This window comes from Colobus angolensis, unplaced genomic scaffold, assembly GCF_000951035.1.
Source record: "Colobus angolensis palliatus isolate OR3802 unplaced genomic scaffold, Cang.pa_1.0 Scaffold308, whole genome shotgun sequence".
NCBI classification, from domain to species: Eukaryota; Metazoa; Chordata; class Mammalia; order Primates; family Cercopithecidae; genus Colobus; species Colobus angolensis.
Window position 1 is genome coordinate 700,241 of NW_012116355.1, and position 16,505 is coordinate 716,745.

The 16,505-nt window shown below is 51.9% G+C and overlaps 2 protein-coding genes across 7 annotated transcripts in view; both read left to right on the forward strand.

Moving 5' to 3' along the window:
• Window positions 1-7,360, forward strand: part of FAM214B (family with sequence similarity 214, member B) — a 12,204-nt gene extending 4,844 nt beyond the window's left edge. For 2 of the 3 annotated variants that reach the window (XM_011950474.1, XM_011950475.1), the window contains exons 2-9: window positions 2,793-2,936; window positions 3,168-4,127; window positions 4,596-4,654; window positions 4,844-4,949; window positions 5,077-5,235; window positions 5,477-5,545; window positions 5,629-5,804; window positions 6,108-7,360. In XM_011950474.1, the coding sequence (XP_011805864.1) occupies window positions 3,234-4,127; window positions 4,596-4,654; window positions 4,844-4,949; window positions 5,077-5,235; window positions 5,477-5,545; window positions 5,629-5,804; window positions 6,108-6,261 (1,617 nt within the window). In that variant the 5' untranslated portion in view covers window positions 2,793-2,936; window positions 3,168-3,233 and the 3' untranslated portion in view covers window positions 6,262-7,360. Of the gene's footprint in view, window positions 232-2,792; window positions 2,937-3,167; window positions 4,128-4,595; window positions 4,655-4,843; window positions 4,950-5,076; window positions 5,236-5,476; window positions 5,546-5,628; window positions 5,805-6,107 lie in introns of all 3 variants that reach the window. The other variant, XM_011950476.1, reaches the window with a different exon arrangement.
• Window positions 7,361-8,273: 913 nt separating this feature from the next.
• STOML2 (stomatin (EPB72)-like 2) lies at window positions 8,274-11,502 on the forward strand. Of its 4 annotated transcripts, none has more exons than XM_011950477.1 (10): window positions 8,274-8,411; window positions 8,615-8,752; window positions 9,245-9,344; window positions 9,477-9,535; window positions 9,628-9,729; window positions 9,879-10,013; window positions 10,160-10,304; window positions 10,427-10,506; window positions 10,713-10,841; window positions 11,221-11,502. In XM_011950477.1, exons 1-10 carry the CDS (start codon window positions 8,367-8,369, stop codon window positions 11,356-11,358), a joined length of 1,071 nt encoding a protein of 356 aa, XP_011805867.1. In that variant the 5' UTR covers window positions 8,274-8,366; the 3' UTR covers window positions 11,359-11,502. The 4 variants fall into 4 exon arrangements, with proteins under 4 accessions (XP_011805867.1, XP_011805870.1, XP_011805868.1 ...); XM_011950480.1 differs by having other exon boundaries at window positions 8,274-8,300; XM_011950478.1 differs by lacking the exon at window positions 9,879-10,013.
• Window positions 11,503-16,505: the final 5,003 nt, after the last annotated feature.

Sequence of the window (16,505 nt, forward strand, 5' to 3'; positions counted from 1 at the left end):
CGCAGGGAGGGGCGCGGCAGCGGCTGGGGGTCTGCGGACGCCAGGGCCCGCTAGTGTTGCACACGAAGCTGAACAGCGAAGAGCCTAGCAGAGCAGGGCTCAGCCTGAGCCACCCTTTGTCTGGGTTGGGGGCCCGTGGAAGGGAGGACCGGGGATCCAAGGGGAGGGACCGGGACGGGACGGAAGGGCCCGGAGCAGCGGCCACCTCAGCGGAGCCAATTTGGGAGCGGGGTGAGTGTGCTAGAGGGAAAGAGCAAATCTCCGAAGCTCCAGTACAGTATGGGGCCTGTCCCAGGCTGTGGGGAGGAGAGGAGTGAGAAAGGACCTGGGAGGCTGCGCAGGGGGTAAGGGATCGTCCAGAACAAGGAGTCCAAGAGTCAGGTGAGTCTGCCCGGCTTAGTTTAGAGAAGCTGCTAAGGTCTCCTCCCTCCCGAGGGTAGAGGGCTCTAGGCTGGGGGCCGAGGGGTTGGTAAGAGAGAAGAGGTCGACCTTCCTACCCACAGTGGTGGCCCGTGGGAACAGCCCCCCTAGCTTGTGTGGATGTATGTAGGGACAAAATAGAGAGCAGCTGGCAGCAGTTCTGTCTGCACAGGATGAGGGTGGAAAGCACATGGATAGGAATTCTTCCTGTCACTCTCCTTGATCATGGCATGGTAGAAATGGAAATCTTTAATACTGAAAGGAAGGGGAGAATGAGCCTCGAAGCTGATACCTATACCAATACCCACCTCACCCACCTCCCAGGCCTCAAAAGTGTCTGAAGGTACAGACGTATTCTGGGACTTGTTGTTTTTGCTGGCCTTGCTCCCTTGGCATGTTGGGAGCTGTAGTCCTTGCCAGCCACAGCCTGGCACAGCTGTTTGATGCCAGTTGCTGCCCACCCCCTGCACAAAGAGTGAGGTTTGGCTTACTCTGCCCTGCCCCCCTCCCCTGCAGTCCTGCCCCATGAGTCAGCTTGAAGCCATGGTCTAGAGCCAGACTGGCTGGGTGGCAGGGGAGTGAATCTTAGAGCGTCTTGTTGACAGGGTGGGAACTGAGAGGGCTCTGGGGTTAATGAGCAGATGCCAGGTATGCTGGGGTCAAGTAGGGCATCATGTCATCCCCTGGCTTCCTCAGGGCAAGGGGTCAAGAGGGCAACTGGGATGACCTGGAAGTGGTAGTGCTAAGGAAAAGGCCCTTCCTGAATCTGTGTGACTTGGGTGGAGGAAAGAAAGGGTAGAAATTAGTGCAGGTTGTACCTTCTGACAAAGTTGGTTGCAGATAGGTTAGTGCAGGTTGCCATTGGTGTTCTGCCCTTTCCAGCCATCCCACCCACCACAGGGAACCAGGATTTTCTTGGGGATCCCAATTCTTAGGAGAATTTGGTGAAATGGGATAGTGGGGTACAATGATGGGAACTTGGTGTAGGAGAGCTTTTCAGTCCCTGGATACAAATCTCTCCTTTCTGCCTGCCCCCCGCCCCGCACCTCCACCTCTTTTCCTGATTCTCCCTTGTACAATTAATCTCTCTCTTTCTGTCATCTGGGAAATTTTTCTCTCCACTGTCAGGACTGCTGCCCAGATTTCTGGGACTTACATTCTACTTTTTTTGAGCCCTGCTGTGTGCTTACCCCTATACGTGGGGTTAGATGGAGGGGTGAGACACAGATCTGTCCTCAGGACCTCTATGGTCAGTCTAGAAGATGCCTTACCCACAGGAGTGAGCAGAACTGTTATTGAGCTTATAGGAAGTAGTAACGCTGCCGTAGGTGATGTCTCAGAGGAGGGAGAGATGCTTATGGTCTGGGGTGGACAGGGCAGACTTTCTGGAGGAGATGGCATTTGGCCTATCCAAGGAGGAAGAGTCTTGGGTAGGCATTCAAAGGGCAGTCCTTGAAGGGGAAAGGGCTCTGTGAATGTCAGACAGCATAGGCTAATGTGCAAAGGAGAAGGCTAACCCTGGGGGCAGTTGGCTTTCAACTTGACATTCTCCTCACCCTAGTATGGGCTGAAATAGTTAGTGAAGACCATGTTATGCACCAGTGGTTTGGGGTTTTGGTGTTGGGTGTGTGAGCACTGGGAGAGGGGCGTGGAGAGGTACTCCCTGGTTGCTTCCAGCTGACTGACTGCTGAGGCCTTATCTCTAGTTTGCAGGGCCTTGCAGGAGGGCCCTGGAAAGTGCCTTCTGGCAGTGACCCATTCCCCTTCCCCCTCTTGTTTGTGGTCAGATTTGTTGCCTCTTGTTAAAGAGACAGGCTGCTTGCTGGAGGTAATTTGGAGTTCAGGGCTGAAGGGCCAGCTTTGAGCTGACTTGAGGTTTGTACCTCTGAGGACCGCCGATGGGGTGTAACTGTGTGTGAGAGCTCTGCCCTCAGTGCCCTAGGATGGCACTTGTCTCTTTGGAGATAGACATATAAGAAGCAGTTGTGCAATTTGGTGGCTTTGAGTAAGACAGCTGAATTCTTCCCCTGGCCACCTCTCAGCTGGCATGGTCTTTTGGGTCTTGGGGGTCTCTCATCCCTTCCTCCATGTAGGGCAGGAGTCCCCAAATGGTGGCCCTGACAAGTAGTTATTCTACATCAACTCACTTGTCACATCCTTACTATACTGAGCCAAGACCTGCCTCTCTGACTCCTTAGGTAGCCCAACTCTGCCATCTGGGCCCTGGACCCCAAACCTACCATTTCTGTTCCTGAAGAGCCTCTCACGTGGGAGAAGGATGTCCTGGGGTATACTATATTAGCCTATAATTGGTGAAAGGCCTTACTGCTGGCTCCAGTGATCCTGGCTTATGTCTGTTCTTCCCTCCTCAGGGTCCTGCTGAGCTCAGGAGCTGCACGGAATGGTGGCAGTCACCTTGCCAGTGCAGCAGGCATGGATCAGACTGCAAGCTAGGGGCACAAGGCATCAGTTGGGAAGAGGGGATGCACAGCTAGGCTTGAGGCCTCTTCATCGGGGTGAGTACCAGGGAGAAGGCAGGGAAGAAGCCTGAGCTAAACCTGTCACCCTCTCAGGAGTTCTAAGAGTGGTCTCTATATTCCATTAGTCCATCCAGGGATTTGTACACATTCATCCCTGGGAACCCAACAAAGTCACCCCTTCAGGCAAGGAGAGGGTCTGAAACTCAGCTGGAAGGAAGAATACTCATGGATTCCCCTGACCACCTTTTCTTCTCTTCTCTTACACAGATGTCCCCAGCCCAGGCCCAGCATAAAGGCCGTGTTGGGGGGCCCCCCTGACCCAAGGGGGGCTTCATGCGCCACGTGAAGGCGGAGCTGTCTCCATCCTCAGAGCCAGAGGCGGGCCCTTCACAGCCTCCAGTCAGGCAGGGGACCCTCCAGGGTGGCCTGCTCATGGGCTACAGCCCAGCAGGGGGGGCGACATCCCCCGGGGTCTACCAGGTATCCATCTTTTCCCCTCCAGCTGGTACCTCTGAGCCTCATAGGGCCCTGAAACGACAGGCCCCACCCACTGAGGGTCCCCGGGAGCTGAAGAGAGGCCCTGGGCTGGGGGCCAGAGAGGGACTACCCCCTGAAGAACCATCTACTGTGGGGCTCTTGGGCCCAGAGGGACTGGGGCTGGGACTAGGTGTGGCCAGCCAGCATTTCTCCCACCGTGGCCTCTGTGTTGTGGAACAGAGAAGTAGTGTCACCTCATCTTGGACTTCAGGGGCCTGGAGTCCCCCCTGCCTCCCATCAAATGCTTCCTGCAATACTTTGCACACCAGAGACTGGGCCTCCCCAGATCCAGGGGGACAGGGGTCCCTGGGGGAGTCCCCAGGGCCAGCCCCTCCAGGCCAGCTGCACACACTTGACACTGATTTGCACAGTCTTGCACAAATAGGGGGTAAGAGCCCAGTGGCTGGGGTGGGCAATGGGGGTAGCCTCTGGCCTAGGGAGTCCCCTGGCACTGCCAATGGGCACAGTCCCGAGCACACACCCCCTGGCCCTGGACCTCCAGGCCCCTGCCCCACCAAGCGAAGGCTGCTTCCTGCTGGAGAAGCCCCAGATGTCAGCTCTGAGGAAGAGGGGCCAGCCCCCCGGAGGCGCCGGGGATCCCTGGGCCACCCTACTGCTGCCAACAGTTCTGATGCCAAAGCCACATCCTTCTGGAGCCACCTGCTGCCTGGGCCCAAAGAGCCTGTTTTGGTAAGCCAATAAAGGAGTTCATTTACTTTTTTTTTTTTTTTTGAGATGGGGTCTCACTCCATCATTGCTGGAGTGCAGTGACACAATCTCAGGTCACTACAACCTCCTCCTCCCAGGCTCAAGCAATCCTCCAACCTCAACCTCTCGAATATTTGGGACCACAGGCACATGACATGGCATCCAGCTAATTTTTGGTATTTTTGGTAGAAATGGGGTTTTGCTATGTTGCCCAGGCTGGTCTCGAACTCCTGAGCTCAAGTGATCCACCCACCTCGGCCTTCCAAAGTGCTGTGATTATAGGTGTGAGCCACCGCGCCTGTCCTTCATGTACTCTTACGTGGATATTTGTGTGGGTAAAGGGGGAGGCCCAGGGGGCGGGGTGTTCCTTTCAGAGTTTGTGATGAGCTTCTGCCCCAAAACATACATGGCTTTCACCCTGTCTCTTTTCCCAATCATTTCTCTCCATAGGACCCAACAGACTGCAGTCCCATGGGGCGGAGGCTGAAAGGAGCCCGTCGCCTGAAGCTGTAAGTGACCAGCTTTGTCCTCTACCCTGTCCCTGAGAATGGGGACAGAAGTCTGTCATCTTTCTAGCATCGGAGTAGGGGACCCCAGGGCAGAAGCTCTAGATAGTGGCAAAGGGTAGAGTTCAAGGACATGAGCAGGAATCCCAGAATACCTCAAGCCAACCCCCTGTGTGTCCCTTCCTCTACCAGGAGCCCCCTTCGAAGCCTCCGGAAGGGGCCAGGCCTGCTGAGCCCCCCCAGTGCCTCCCCTGTTCCTACCCCTGCTGTCAGCCGTACCCTGCTGGGCAACTTTGAGGTAGCTCCCCTCGGGCTTTGTGATTGTGGGGATCCTGGGAGAGGTGGGATGGTAGAACATGGCTTGGATGGATAAGTAAAAGAATTGGCATCTCTCTCATAATGTGTTTTCCCTACCCTGATCCCAGGAATCATTGCTGCGAGGACGTTTTGCACCATCTGGCCACATTGAGGGCTTCACAGCAGAAATTGGAGCTAGTGGGTCATACTGCCCCCAGCATGTCACTCTGCCTGTCACTGTCACATTCTTTGATGTTTCTGAGCAAAATGCCCCGGCTCCCTTCCTGGTATGTCTTGACTCCAACCCCAAAGTCAGCTCATCAGGAGGATAAGGAATTGGGGTGGGGCTGGGGGCAAGAGGTATTTTTTACTTATTCCTCACCTAGGAGTGAGTCAGGGCCAGGTGAGGAGAACTCTAATGTAGGGCAGGGGCAGGTTCAGGGTGAGAGACTGTGGAGAGGGACATGTATTTAGGGCTCAGAGTTTTCCTAGTCCTCACCTTGACTGATGGCTCCCTGGCCTTCCCAGGGCATCGTGGATCTGAACCCCCTGGGGAGGAAGGGTTACAGCGTGCCCAAGGTGGGCACCGTCCAAGTGGTGAGTTTGCCCTGAGGGAGTGGGAGTGGGGAGAGAGGAAAGCAGCCCTCAGGCTGTACCAACCTTGACTGTCCTGTCCCCAGACCTTATTTAACCCCAACCAGACTGTGGTAAAGATGTTCCTCGTGACTTTTGACTTCTCGGACATGCCTGCTGCCCACATGACCTTCCTGCGCCATCGCCTCTTTTTGGTGCCTGTGGGTGAGGAGGGAAATGCTAACCCCACCCACCGCCTCCTCTGCTACTTGCTGCACCTCAGGTGAGGAGAGGGCCCAGGGACGGCTGGGGAGGCCCAGGTATCCCTTCCCTGAAGAGGATCTTTCCTTGCTTTGATACTGTTTGGATTCTTGCTTAGTTTATTTTTAAATTTTTATGTATGTATATATATATGTATTTATTTATTTATTTTTAGAGACAGAGTCTTGCTATGTTGCTCAGGCTGGTCTCCAACTCCTGGGCTCAAGCAGTCCTCCCACCTGGACCTCCCAAAACACTGGAATTACAGGCATGAGCCACTGCGCCCAGCCTGGATTCTTACTTTGATCACATTATCCTCCTCCAGGTTCCGGAGCTCCCGCTCAGGCCGCTTAAGCCTGCATGGAGATATCCGCCTGCTTTTTTCCCGCCGGAGCCTGGAGCTGGACACAGGGCTCCCTTACGAACTTCAGGCTGTGACCGAGGCCCCTCATAATCCACGTTATTCACCTTTGCCCTGATTGCCAGCACTCTGAATCCATGTGGCCTAACGACCTGCCCATCCTGCTCCATCTTAGAGAACATATATGGAGAGACAGCAAGAGACCCTTCAGGCTTGAATTAAAGCCCTCACCATGCTCTTGCCCAAATGGATTATTTGGGTGTTTAAAGCTTCTGATCCTTACTACACCCTGCCCTACTCGGGTACTCCATGTGCCTGTCCCCTCCCTTGGGTTTCCCAGGCCAGCTTAGGTAGGGAGGAACCGGAGCTACCCTGAGGTTGTCCCAAGTTCCCAGGCAAGTTATGCCAGCGTTGCCTCCCAGTCCTGGGCAGGGGCCACTTATTATTTTATTTATTTTTAATTTATAATTTATTCAAATTGGATTGCCTTGGTAACCTCCCACACCTGATAATTGGCATCACTCCCCCCCTTTCCCACTCTCAGATATTGCTCCAACCTCAAGAGTTGAAGAGGCTTATGCCAGGGGCAGGAGGAGAACTGCTCTCCCTCAGCTGAGGGAAGAGGGGCTATTCCAGAGGGACTGAGTCAGTAGCCAAAGACTCAGCTTTCCCTGTCCTTCCCTTAGTCCCTTCACTTCCCCTACCCTCTGACCTATCTCTGAAAGCCAAGTTATGTGTTTGTGTGTGTACACAAGCTTGTCTTTGTGTGGTGTGTGTGTGTGAGAGAGTGTACATGTATGCACACACACAGGGGTTAACCACCCCTCACCTAGGGCTCCAGACTCCAGTTGTCCCTCTCCTCCTGCCTGTGTCTCCTTGCTTTGGGGTCCTGACTGAAGAAGGTGTCCAGGGGGCAGAGTCAGGGCCAAGCACTGGGGTGCCTCCACTCACCTGGCCAGACTCTGACCCACCTACCTCAGCTGGGGTGAGGGGCACCCCTCAAACTCAGTCATGTGGTTCCAAGCTACCCCATTCCCCACTCCAGACTCTGACCCTGCCTCAGTCCTGACTCCTGAGGCTGGGCTGAGGGGAACAAGCATTTGCTGAAACTTGAAAAAACAAAGCAAATCAGAAACAGGAAAAAATTGTACCTGGTAATTTTTTTTAGAAAAAAAAGATTAAAAAAGAAAGAATAAATTCTTGTTTGGAAACTTGAACTAAGCTCTACTTTTGTTGTTGTTGGGGAGAGGGTGTGAAGGGGGATAGAGGGCCTTCCTGGAGCTGGGACTCAGCCCTTTCTGCCAGAGAGGAGGCAACAGGCCTGGGCCCATGAGGTCTTAGGCTAGTCCCTGCTGATTCCTGGGGCCTGGTCTTGCTCCTTTCGGAGGGGTTGGTGGGTAAAGTTGAGACGTAGAAGCTGAATTCTGAACTGTAGATCAGGATTCTGATACTGGTTCTGTTAATGACTTTAGCCCTTCAGAACTTCAGTGCCCTCATATGTAAAATGGAGGTGGAAGTCTCTTGACTACCAGAACATCAGGGATGTGTGCAAGGTGACGTGCTCCAGACAAGGTTGAACGTTGAGGCTGTTTGCTGGACTCGGTATTTAAGACCGGGCATAACAAACCTTGCTGGGGAAGAGAGAGAAGGCGCTATAGTGTCTTTGAGGAAAGAGGGGAGGGGAAATTCTCGGCCCAATCGCCAGGCAATGTTAGGCCCAGTTTCCATGGCAACGGGATTGGGATCAGTCCCCAGTGGGAGTCCGGGGCACAACACCGCGGGACTACTATAGAATGTCACTATGGCAACCATGGCAACGAGTCTGCTCAATCCACTGGTCGCTATGGTGACGGATGGGGGCGATTCTATGCTCTGGTGGGCAAACTGAGTCTTGGGTGAGGGTGAAGAATTCAGTGTGTGGTGTCTGAGTGATATGCACGCGAAAAATAGTTTGGCCATCAGGCCGGGGATCTTGGTCGCTAACAGCTAAACCCAGAAAAACCGCAGCCCTCGGCCTTCTTTTGAAGGTCTGCGTTTCCCAGGGAACAACTTGATGCGCCGTTCGACCAAGTAACGCTGATTGGGTGAGTGTTGAAAGGAGTAGGGAACGGCCGGAAGTACATTCGGGGGAGCGGAACTGCAAGAGGAAAGGCTCGGGTAGGCTTCTGGGAGCGACGGCTCCGCTCGTCTCGTTGGTTCCGGAGGTCGCTGCGGCGCTGGGAAATGCTGGCGCGAGCAGCGCGGGGCACTGGGGCCCTTTTGCTGAGGGTGAGAGCGAGGCAACCTATCCAGAGGGTCGGGACAGAGATCACCTGGGTCCTCCGCTGGGAAAGAGCGAACTTCCAACTTTCGGAGAGGACTGGGGTCAGAGGTCATGGTCCCCATGTGATTCTCTCTCCGAGGATCCTGAGGACCGAGGGGCGGCGTGTTTGGCCAGATGGGATCCCTGCTCACCCTCTTCTTTCTTTCAGGGCTCTCTACAGGCTTCTGGTCGCGCTCCGCGCCGTGCCTCCTCTGGATTGCCCCGAAACACCGTGGTACTGTTCGTGCCGCAGCAGGAGGCCTGGGTGGTGGAGCGAATGGGCCGATTCCACCGGATCCTGGAGCCTGTGAGAACCTCTTCTGCCCGCCCTGGGCCAGCCAGATGACCAATCCCTCACGACATGGAGTGTGGGGAGGACCTCTTTTGGGCCTGCGCGCACTGTTAGCTCCCGACTCTGTAGGCCAGACCTGACAGGGCCGAGGCTGCTGACCATCATCCCCATGTTACCACCTTTTCCTATGCATCTCACAGTCCCCATTCTTGGGAATCTCCTCTGCCCACTCTCTCAGCCCTAACTCTCAGTCTGCATTGAGATGGCTATTCTGCCGGCTCTGATTCTCATGATTCCCCCTTCCATTCAGGGGCCTAGTCTTGCATTCCTATTCTCTTGGGTCTTCTTACCAGTGACACTTCAGCCTTATGAGGACTTATTTCTTGGTAGGAGCTGCTGCTTTTCTGGGCATGTTCCATGTGTTGACTCCCTACATACTCCAGGACTAGCTTAGGTCTCAACCCAATAGTTCCCATCCTTCTGAGGACCCATGACTCCTCTTCCCAGGGTTTGAACATCCTCATCCCTGTGTTAGACCGGATCCGATATGTGCAGAGTCTCAAGGAAATTGTCATCAACGTGCCTGAGCAGTCGGCTGTGACTCTCGGTGAGGGGTTCAGGGTGACATGGGTGCTCTGAGGCTATTAGGATGTGGTTGCTATAGATCCACAGCTTAGGAGAGAGAACTGGTTGGGACCTAGAGGCCTGACTTTCCTCCTTTTCTCTCCTGGTTCTACAGACAATGTAACTCTGCAAATTGATGGAGTTCTTTACCTGCGCATCATGGACCCTTACAAGGTATCTCCCCCCTACTTTGTCTAGCCTTTTCAGTTGCCCTCTCCACTAAAATCTTGTGCCCAAGCTTCTTACACTATCCGTGTCCGTTTCAGGCAAGCTATGGTGTGGAGGACCCTGAGTATGCTGTCACCCAGCTAGCTCAAACAACCATGAGATCAGAGCTCGGCAAACTCTCTTTGGACAAAGTCTTCCGGGTAAGCAGATCTGAGCCAGAGTTAGGGTTTGAAGACACAAACCTGACACTCAATCTTTTCTGAAGGTCAAGATCAGTCCCAGGCCCTTCTCAGTGTAGGCCCTTGATAGGTAAGTTGAATCTGTGGGGCTTACACCTCTCTTTTTCCAGGAACGGGAGTCCCTGAATGCCAGCATTGTGGATGCCATCAACCAAGCTGCTGACTGCTGGGGTATCCGCTGCCTCCGTTATGAGATCAAGGATATCCATGTGCCACCCCGGGTGAAAGAGTCTATGCAGATGCAGGTGGGAGCCAAGGAGGGGTGGGAAAAGGACCTTAGGGTGCTCCAGTCCCAGGAGGATCCAGACTTCCCTCCTGTTGTGATGGGCAGAGTTGCAGGTCTGTATAACTTTCCCTTGGCTTGTTGATTGGGATTGTTGTGGGCTTCCAGGTGGAGGCAGAGCGGCGGAAACGGGCCACAGTTCTAGAGTCTGAGGGTACCCGAGAGTCGGCCATCAATGTGGCAGAGGGGAAGAAACAGGCCCAGATCCTGGCCTCCGAAGCAGAAAAGGCTGAACAGATAAATCAGGCAGCAGGTCAGGAGAGGGTAGAGGCTGAGGGAGGAGCAAGGCATGGGCCTTTGAAGATTGGTGCTGGGGCAGAATCTTTGGGTACTTTGACTTCATGGGTCAAGCAAGCTCTGTCCCTTCTCTTGCAGGAGAGGCCAGTGCAGTTCTGGCCAAGGCCAAGGCTAAAGCTGAAGCTATTCGAATCCTGGCTGCAGCTCTGACACAACATGTGAGAGGCCCCTGGGTGGGAATGGGGGACAGGAATTGACAGTGGAAGGGGTTCTCTTATCTATGCTTAAGGAGACTTCCTGCCTCTGTGGGCTCTGTTGAACCAGATTACATAGTCCTTTTTATTGTGAACTGCTTTCTTCATTCCCCATCCACCCCTTCTTCTCTGTATCTGTAATCTCTGCTTTTATCCCTCTGTGGTCACAGAATGGAGATGCAGCAGCTTCACTGACTGTGGCGGAGCAGTATGTTAGCGCGTTCTCCAAACTGGCCAAGGACTCCAACACTATCCTACTGCCCTCCAATCCCGGCGATGTCACCAGCATGGTGGCTCAGGTTAGAGCTCTCTGAGGACCCAGCACAGAACACCGGTGCCAGGGACCGAACTGAGACCCCACCACCGTCATCAACACTTACATACCGTAAAGGTCTTCAGAATGCCTTGGTCCCTCTCCACTCAGTCCTGCAAATATGGAAGTTCTTGAGATGCCTTTTTTTGGTAGATACCTGTGCTGGTATTCTGAGAGTCACTTTACTCTGATGGTTTATAAGATTCCTAAAATCAACTCCAGAGCTTACAAGACAGGTTTGCGAGAGGGAGAAAGGAAAACTAATTCACTGGCCTCCATGCCATCTTTTCCCTTTTAGCCATTGGTGGGCTGGGCTGCACCTCTGTCAAGTGTCCTCATGGTACTCTCTCTGTTCCTCTCCTCAGGCCATGGGTGTCTATGGAGCCCTCACCAAACCCCCAGTGCCAGGGACTCCAGACTCGGTCTCCAGTGGGAACAGCAGAGATGTCCAGGGTACAGATGCAAGTCTTGATGAGGAACTTGATCGAGTCAAGATGAGTTAGTGGAGCTGGGCTTGGCCAGGGAGTCTGGGGATAAGAAAGCAGATTTTCCTGATTCTGGCTCTAGCTTCCCTGCCAAGATTTTGGTTTTTATTTTTTTATTTGAACTTTAGTCATGTAATAAACTCACCAGTGGCAAACCAGAAACTGTCCTCTTTGATTGGGGAATGAAGTTGGTAAAGTCACTAGCATTTTCCTTGGATCCAATCCTGTCAGCATGATGTCTCCATGAACAAGAGTAAACTTCTTGTAAAGTGAAACTATATTTTTTGCCTTCAAGAGAAACCGTGGGATAGGGTGGAAGAGTTAAACCACATGTTCACTAAACTGCTGGCTGGGAAGTGAAGTCCCCTTCCTGCTAAGTGTGGGGCTGTACGTTTGAGGCAGGTATGTGGGGTTTTTTCATGGGAAAGTACTACCCTGCACTGGCATACTTAAAGGGTTTTCAGGAACTGAGGGTACTCCTCATTCATTTATTCAGAAACATTAAATGTCTACCAAGTGCCAAGCTCATTACTAGACACTGGATTACAAAAATACCTGAAACTCAGTGGTCCCTGCTTTCACAGAATACAAGGTCAGGTAGGGAAGACAGACAGGAAGGAGACAGTGATAGAAAGTGATAAATGTGGCCGGGCGCGGTGGCTCACGCCTGTAATCCCAGCACTTTGGGAGGCCGAGGTGGGCGGATCATGAGGTCAGGAGATTGAGACCATCCTGGCCAACGTGGTGAAACGCTGTCTACTAAAAATACAAAAATTAGCTGGGCGTGGTAGCATGTGCCTGTAGTCCCAGCTGCTTGGGAGGCTGAGGCAGGAGAATTGTGTGAACCTGGGAGGTGGAGGCTGCAGTGAGCCAAGATCATTCCATTGCCTGGCGACAGAGTGAGACTCTCTCTCAAAAAAAAAAAAAAAACGCGGTGGCTCACGCCTGTAATCCCAGCACTTTGGGAGGCTGAGGCAGGCGGATCACAAAGTCAGGAGATCGAGACCACGGTGAAACCCTGTCTCTACTAAAAATACAAAATTAGCCGGGCGTGGTAGCGGGCGCCTGTAGTCCCAGCTACTCAGGAGGCTGAGGCAGGAGAATGGCGTGAACCCGGGAGGTGGAGTTTGCAGTGAGCCAAGATCACGCCACTGCACTCCAGCCTGGGGGACAGAGCGAGACTCCGTCTCAAAAAAAAAAAAAAAAAGTGATAAATGTTGCGGTAGAGGAACGTTCTGGCTGAGGGATCTTGGTGGGAGAAGCATATCAGCTTATGAGTAGCAGCGTTGCTGACTGCCATTGAGCTCAGGCTGGAAAAGTTAGCAAGTTCACCAAGTCAGGTCCTTGACTATATACAAAGGCTCATTGCTTGAAGAAGTTGGCTGAAGGGTATAGTGTTAAGGGGGATGTGACTACATGGCTAGGGCCAAGTCACAAGGAGCGAGATTCTTGTTGAAGGGGTTGGACATTAGAGTAATAGGTTTTTTTTGTTTTGTTTTGTTTTTTGAGACAGTATCTCCCTCTGTTGTCCAGGCTGGAGTGAATTGGCACGATCTTGGCTCACTGCAACCTCCACCTCCCAGGTTCAAACGATTCTCCTACCTCAGTCTCCTAAGTAGCTGGGATTACAGGCATGCACCACCATGCCCGGCTAATTTTTGTATTTTTTGTAGAGACAGTGTTTCACCATATTGGTCAGGCTGATCTCGAACTCCTGACCTCATGATCTGCCTGCCTGAGCCTCCCAAAGTGCTGGGATTACAGGTGCGAGCCACTGTGCCCAGCCTATGAAGGGTTTTTTTTTCCCTTCCCATGAAGAATTTTGAGATAAAACATCACATTGGCCAGGCACAGTGACTCATACCTGTGATCTCAGCACTTTGGGAGGCTGAGGCAGGAGGATCACTTGAGCCCTGGAGTTGGAGACCAGCCTGGGCAACATGGTAAGAACCTATCTCTACAAAAAAAAAAAGAAAAGTAATCACATCAATGTTTTAGTTAGAGCTGTCTTGCTGCAATGTGGAGAAGGGCTAGTAGGGAGAGAGAGGAGGCTGGGAGGACAGTGAGAAGGCTGCCTCAGTGATCCTGGAGAAGGGATGAGGCCTGAACTGAGATAAGGGGCTGTGGGGATGAAGGTAGAATAACTCAACATTTTTTTTAATTAACGTATTTCTTTATTCATTTGGTCAGTATCTGAACCTCAAATATATGCTAGGTGCTGAGGATATAGTAATGAAGAAAACAAAATTCCCTGACTTCAATGAGCTCACATTCTACTTGGAGGGGACAAACCATAAATACGTGTAGAATTTCAGATGCTGATGAGTTGTGCTATGGAAGGAATTAAGGAAGTGAGAGGGGAAATTTTTCCAGGGGTTGTGGTAGTGGGGGGTGCTGTACTAGTAAAGTAGGGGATTCCAGGAAGCCTCCCTGATGTTACAGTTGAGCTTCAATATTAAGGTGATGGAGATCCATTTCAGCATTGGGAATTGAAGCTGACAGAGGAGATGGCAAATGCAAAGGCCCTGAGACAGAGCTGCTATGGATGGAACAGAGTTAGTGAAGCAAAGTAGTGGCAGCTAGATGAATCAGGAGGGGAAGAGGCAGACAGTGTGCAGGCCCACGTAGAGCCAATGCAAGAACTTTTACTCTGAGATGAGAAACCAGTGGACAGGCTTTGTTTCATTTTGAGACAGAGTCTTGCTGTGTCACCTAGGCTGAAGTGCAGTGGTATGATCTCGGCTCACTGCAGCCTCTGCCTCCTGGCTTCAAGCAATTCTCCTGCCTCAGCCTCCTGAGTAGCTGGGACTACAGGTACATACCACCACACCTGGCTAAATTTTGTAATTTTTAGTAGAGTTGGGGTTTCACCATGTTGGCCAGGCTGATCTCCAATCCCTGACTTCAACTGATTCTCTAACCTCAGTCTCCCAAAGTGCTGGGCTTGCAGGTGTGAGTCATCGTGCCCAGCTTTTTTTTTTTTTTTTTTTTTTGAGAGGGAGTCTTGCTCTGTTGCCCAGGCTGGAGTGTTAGTGGCACAATCTTGGTTCACTGCAACCTCCGCCTCCCAGGTTCAAGTGATTCTCCTGCTTCAAACTCCTGAGTAGTTGGTATTATAGGCGTCCGCCACCATGCCCAGCTAATTTTTCTATTTTTAGTAGAGACGGGTTTTCATCATGTTGACCAGGCTGGTCTTGAACTCCTGACCTCAGGTGATCTGCCCACCTCGGCCTCCCAAAGTGCTGGGATTATAGGCATGAGCCACTGTGCCTGGCCGGCCTTTTAAGATAGGGCCTCACTCTGGTGCCCAGACTGGAGTGCAGTGGCCTCATCAAGGCTCAATGCAGTCTCTACCTCCCAGATTAAGCCATCATCCATCTCAGCCTCCGGTGTAGCTGGAACTACAGGCTCCTGCCACCATGTCCACCTAAATTTTGCATTTTTTGTAGAGATGGGATTTCACTACTTTGGCCTGGCTGGTCCTGAACTCCTGGACTCAGGGGATCTACCTGCCTTGGCCTCCCAAAGTGCTGGGAGTCCGTTTTGTTTTTAATAGTGGCTTTATTGAAATATTCACACATCAGGCTGGGCATGGTGGCTCACGCCTGTAATCCCAGCACTTTGGGAGGCTGAGTCTGGAAGGTTGTTTGAGCCCAGGAGTTCGAGATATAACTCACACATCATACAATTCATTCATTTAAAATATAAATGTAGTAACCTTTAGTATATTCACAGAATTGTGCTACCACCATGATTTCAGACTGCTTCACAGCCCCCCTCCACAATATTCCATTGTATAAATACACCATTTTTTATTTTTCCATTTGTCAGTAATGGACATTTGGGTTTCCACCTTTTGGTTATTATAAGGCTACTATTTTATTTATTTATTTTTTGAGACAGGGTCTCACTCTGTCACCCAGGCTGGAGTGCAGTGGTGAGATCACAGCTCGCTGCAGCCTTGACCTCCCCAGGCTCAGGTGATCCTCCCACCTCAGCCTCCTGAGTAGCTGGTACTACAGGCACATGCCAGCACACCTGGGTAAATTTTGTGCTGGGATAACAGGTGTGAGCCATTTACCCAGCCATGAATAAGGCTACTATGAACATTCATGTGCAAATTTTTGTTTGGACATAAGTATTAATTCCTCCTGGGTTTATACCTAGGACTGAAATTGTTGGGTCATTTGATAATTATGTTTATTGTTTTGAATTATCTGTTTTTACAATCCCATCAGCAGTGTATGAGGGTTCCAATTCCTCCTCCTCGTTGCCAGCACTTGTTGATTATAGCCATACTGGTGGGTTCGAAGCAGTATCTCCAGCATTTCCTGATGGCTTATAATAAGCCTCTCTCCATGTGTCTATTGGCTATTTGTATATTTTCTTTAGAGAAATGTCTAGTCAAATCCATTGCCCATTAATTGGATTGTTTTTCCCTCCTCCACTCATTTTTTTTTTTTTTGAGACAAGGTCTCACTTTATCGCCCAGGCTGGAATGCAGTGGTGCAGTCTCGGCTCACTGCAACCTCTGCCTCCCGGGGTCGAGTGATTCTCCTGCCTCAGCCTCCCAGGTAGCTGGGATCACAGGCGCCTGCCACCACGCCCGGGTAACTTATGTATTTTCAGTAGAGACGGCGTTTCGTCATGTTGGTCGGGCTGGTCTCGAACTCCTGACCTTAGGTGATCCACCTGCCTTGGCCTCCCAAATTGCTGGGATTACAGGTGTGAGCCACCACGCCCAGCCTCCCCTTCTCCACTCCGAAAGATTATTTGCTTAATTATCCAGTTGTAAGATTCAGAGGCTTTGAGAGGAGAATGAAATATCAGTTGGACTCAGCTAAGCAAAAAGGGAAAAATAAGTATTATCTCCATTTTACAGATGAGGTAATGCCTAATAATAACAATATGTGCGGCCGAGCTAGGATTCAAGTCAAGTTTGACTCCAGCAGCCGTGCTCTTAGTCGTAACCATGAATGGACAGCTGTTCCGTGAACTCTTCCTCCAGCTTGGTCCCCTGTTCCCAATTTTCAATTACTAAATCTCCCATCAAATTCTCTGGCCAGCCCCACGCTCCTGGCCAAACTTCCACAGAGATGCCGGCAGATGGCGATGGAGCCACCGGCGGGCCTCTCTGGCGCGCGCATCTCTGTGGTGCCAGGCCG